Raw genomic sequence first — 4375 nt, forward strand, 5'->3', positions numbered from 1 at the left:
TGTTTATCCCCATAGATGTGGATTGACCCTCATTACTCTGATTGATGACGCTCTCTGTCTGTTCACCCTCGCCCCCACCCCCCACCTGATGGCCTCTTTCCAGAATGTTGAGTGCATCACAACACTGACTGTCTGATGGAGACCAAGGGTCATCTATTTGACTGTTGAGTGCATCACAACACTGACTGTCTGATGGAGACCACGGGTCATCTATTTGACTGTTGAGTGCATCACAACACTGGCTGTCTGATGGAGACCAAGGTCATGAGTCAACATTGCTTTGCGATACGGGCGAAGGAACGGGGGAGGGGTATCTGTACATTTGGAGTAAGGAAATTAGCTCATCAGGGGATGGAAGAAAAACTTCTCCCCCTCTTTCAGGTGAATCATGCTGAGGCAGAATTGGACTGTTTCGGGGAGAACCCTGATTAGCCCCGCCTTCGGATCTTTCTCGGTTTATCTCAGAGATCAAGTGGAGGAGATGCTCTCTAATTTCAGGGGAATTGTTGTGATCTGGTTCAGCCATTTGTCTTTATCACCCGATCAAAAATTAGTCTTCAAATTGCAACCTGCGATGGACTCTTTGTGGCAGTGTTCTTTGTTCACGAGTGGCACGTCTAGCGTTAGCTGAATATGAATTGACGGAATGCCTGCGTCTAACGTTCTGTCTAAGTTGATTATATATATTCTCAATCATGCGGCGATTTAAACATGCTATATCATACATGTATCTTCTGAACACTTGTTCGACAATTAGCACAGAGGTGTTGAAATCCACTGTTTCAATTCCATCACTGTCTGAGACTATATCCCTCTGATTTAGAGCTTGCATGTCAACATATTCACTTTCACTATCTGGAAAATAATGAAATCTTTCCTGGTTGTAGACTCCAGCGTCAGATGTCTCCTCCTGTCCCGTTTCTTGTCCCACATCGGACTCTGCTGTGTTTTCCTCGAATTCTGTGTCGTTTTCTCCCTCTGTCACATCCAGCGTTGAGGGCGTCAGTGGCGCAATCCCTATAACAGAGCAGACTCTGTTATTCATCAACATTTACACAGTACATACAGAGATAATTGTTGACATAAATATGAATTCATTAAAACCGACACACATTTGTTTAACTTACCGTGACTTGAGTTTGGACTTGTAAACCCCACAATAAAATGCAGTGGGTTTTGGACCGGCGGTGTTAAAGTGTTTTCCACGAATCCCGAAGTCTGTCCCCAAACTCCCCCGTCTATCGTAGAGCGATCGCCCTCTGCAAATCCTGTGTCAGAGAGGATCTTGTTAGTCATCAGCATTTACACAAAACATAAAGAGCTAATTCCCGACATCAATCTGTATTAAACTAAACCTACACACGATTGTTTACCTTGTGCCTGGTTTTGAGGCATTATAAAGTCCACATTAAATCCCTGCATTGGGTTTTGGACCGGTGACACTTGGGCCACTGGTGGCGGTGAAGTCAGATCGATCACTGGAAATCAAACATACTCAATTTATTTTATTTTCCCCAATATATATTATATAATCAACATCCTTGCTCTCTCTCTCTCTCTCTCTCTCTCTCTCTCTCTCTCAGAGGTAGAGAGACATGCGCACACACACACACACACACACACACACACGCACACAGGCACGCACGCACACAGGCACGCACGCACACACACGCACCCTGAGAAACATAAACCTCTAAAAGAAATTTCTTTCAGCTACATGATTTGAAAACGTACCTTCAATTGGTGAAGATGCAGCTCTCCTGTAAGTAGAAAAAAAAATTTACCTTTCAGGCTAAACACCCTAGATAAATTATATACAATATGAAACTTACGTACATGCAACAGCCCATGTCAATGTCCGATGTCTTGTAGTCGTCTCCAGGCTCTGTGTTCAAACTCTCTGTCTTGACGTTGTTTGCTGATTTTTGCGAGTGATCTGGAAACCTACCGTCGACACTTGCCTTTTATACCATTTTATACAATAGGGGAGGAATGTTTAAGTGCCAGATATGTTTTTTAAAGCCTCAATCACATTGTCTTTTTTTATACAAACCATGAGGCCCCTAGTATTGATTAGAGTTAGCTAAAAAAGCCCCCCACGGATCAGTCCAAAGAAACCCCCATCTACTATAAAAATGGTATTAAAATGATCTCATGTGAACCATGGGCCCCTGCTATTGACACGGGAGCCATGAGGCCCCCGCTATTGATTATAGTTTCCTAAAAAACACCCCCATCAGATATGTTTTTTAAAACTACAAGCACATTGTCTTCTCCCGTGGGAAAACGAGACACCCTATTGATATTATATATTTCACACAACCGAGACAGCACCCCACCATTCTTTCTTTTTGCTTGAAAGACCCCCATAGATCACGCCCAGGAAATCCCCATCTACTACAAAAATGGCGCGAGTATTAAAATGATCTCATGTGAACCACGGGGCCCAACCTAATGATCATAGTTACCAGAAAACACCCCCATCAGATACGTTTCTTCATCGCCCCAAGCAGATCCTGTTCCCCAGGAAACATGAGACCCCCACCATTCTTTCTGCTTGAGAGACTCCATACACTAAACCCAGAATGCCCCCACATACCCCATCCCCTTCTCTCCACAGCCAGTGAGAGGTGTCTCCCACAAAAATGGCGCGACTATTAAAACGATCTCATGTGAACCATGGGCCCCTGCTATTGACACGGGAGCCATGAGGCCCCCGCTATTGATTATAGTTTCCTAAAAAACACCCCCATCAGATATGTTTTTTAAAACCACAAGCACATTGTCTTCTCCCGTGGGAAGTCGAGGCCCACCTTATTGATATTATATATTTCACACACCCGAGACAGCACCCCACCATTCTTTCTTTTTGCTTGAGAGACCCCCATAGATCACGCCCAGGAAATCCCCATCTACTACAAAAATGGCGCGACTATTAAAACGATCTCATGTGAACCACGGGCCCCAATCCCCATCTACTACAAAAATGGCGCGACTATTAAAACGATCTCATGTGAACCATGGGCCCCTGCTATTGACACGGGAGCCATGAGGCCCCCGCTATTGATTATAGTTTCATAAAAAACACCCCCACCAGATATGTTTTTTAAAACCACAAGCACATTGTCTTCTCCCGTGGGAAGTCGAGGCCCACCTTATTCATAATACATACCGCACACAGCCACACACTCAAGAGTCACACACACACACACACACACACATCAGCCCCCAAGAATCTCGCCCACACCCCCTCCCCTTCCGCAGCCCTCTAAGACCTCTCTACTCACAGTTTAAAAAAATGATGTCATCTGATGTGTCAAGTCATCAATCATATTTTGACAGTTAGTTTCTGACGATTATTTTTAATGATTAAATTTATATGACGTCATCACATTTTGTCATTTAGTTTCTCTAAATTTCTCTCGTCTCTCATCCGGGAATTCCACTCATCACATCCCAATAAGCCAGGTATGCCGTCAGGGGACGCATTATAAGAGCGGGGGTACTGTCAGGATTGATGTGCTGCTCTGCTGCCCTCTCTTTGTTTTTTCTTGCAGTACATCTCTCCCGCTTCAGCCAGCCCTAATTGGCGCACCTGTAACCCATCTGGATGACCTACTTATGCTGCAAGCGGTCATCCATTCATTGCTAGATTGTTGCTTACTGTGCCAGCGCATGTTCTTCACTGTTGCAACTTCTGTGCTCTTCGTGCTAGCCTCACCTGTATTGTTCAATCCTGCCATATCTCCTGCCTGACATTCCCTCGGCAGTGTGAGTATTCTGCTATTCAGCATTAGTGCCTGCTCGGCTCTCAGCAGTGCTTTTCAGTTTTGGACTCTTGACTTTCGTTTGCGTTTCAGACTGGGCCGCAACATGCGTCGAACTCGCCCCGCGAAGCGGGGTGAGTGAGCCCAACACGGTCACACCGGTGCTTCACAGGTAGCCTGGGTGGGTTCCGAAGGCTTTCCATCACCTTTTTCCACCCAGTAGCCGGACAGAGCCAAAGAACTTGGGTATCCGACGTCCCTTTCATGAAGTTTAGTGTCGCACGGCGACGGGGCCCGCGCCCCACTACCTGTCTTGTGACGTACGCAGCCTGAACAATGAACTCCTCCCAAGCCCCTCTCCCCTTCACTTGCTAGCCACACACCAGTGGCGACAGCATGCCACACTTCCGTGGCACGCCTCAAGATTTCACGTACCGATCAAGTTCATTCTGCAGGTGCATGTCATAGTTTTTGATTGATAAATGTATTTATTTATTTGTATTGACTTTCTATGTAGCCTGGTTAGCATTGGTAACACAGTCAGGAAGGCAAACGTTAGTTTCACACTTTCTTTCATACTTCTGCAAAGCCTTTTATGTCACTGTACT

At 45.5% G+C, this 4375-nt stretch overlaps 1 protein-coding gene across 1 annotated transcript; it reads right to left on the reverse strand.

The window, feature by feature from the left end:
- Window positions 1–302: 302 nt before the first annotated feature.
- LOC129194347 (uncharacterized) lies at window positions 303–3743 on the reverse strand. The gene is made up of 4 exons (XM_054799517.1): window positions 3665–3743; window positions 1374–1478; window positions 1128–1268; window positions 303–1017 (listed from the first exon to the last, which is right to left on the reverse strand). The coding sequence occupies exons 1-4, from the start codon at window positions 3741–3743 to the stop codon at window positions 551–553; spliced, it is 792 nt and encodes a 263-aa protein (XP_054655492.1). The 3' UTR covers window positions 303–550.
- Window positions 3744–4375: the final 632 nt, after the last annotated feature.

Source organism: Dunckerocampus dactyliophorus, chromosome 14 (assembly GCF_027744805.1).
Source record: "Dunckerocampus dactyliophorus isolate RoL2022-P2 chromosome 14, RoL_Ddac_1.1, whole genome shotgun sequence".
Lineage (NCBI taxonomy): Eukaryota > Metazoa > Chordata > Actinopteri > Syngnathiformes > Syngnathidae > Dunckerocampus > Dunckerocampus dactyliophorus.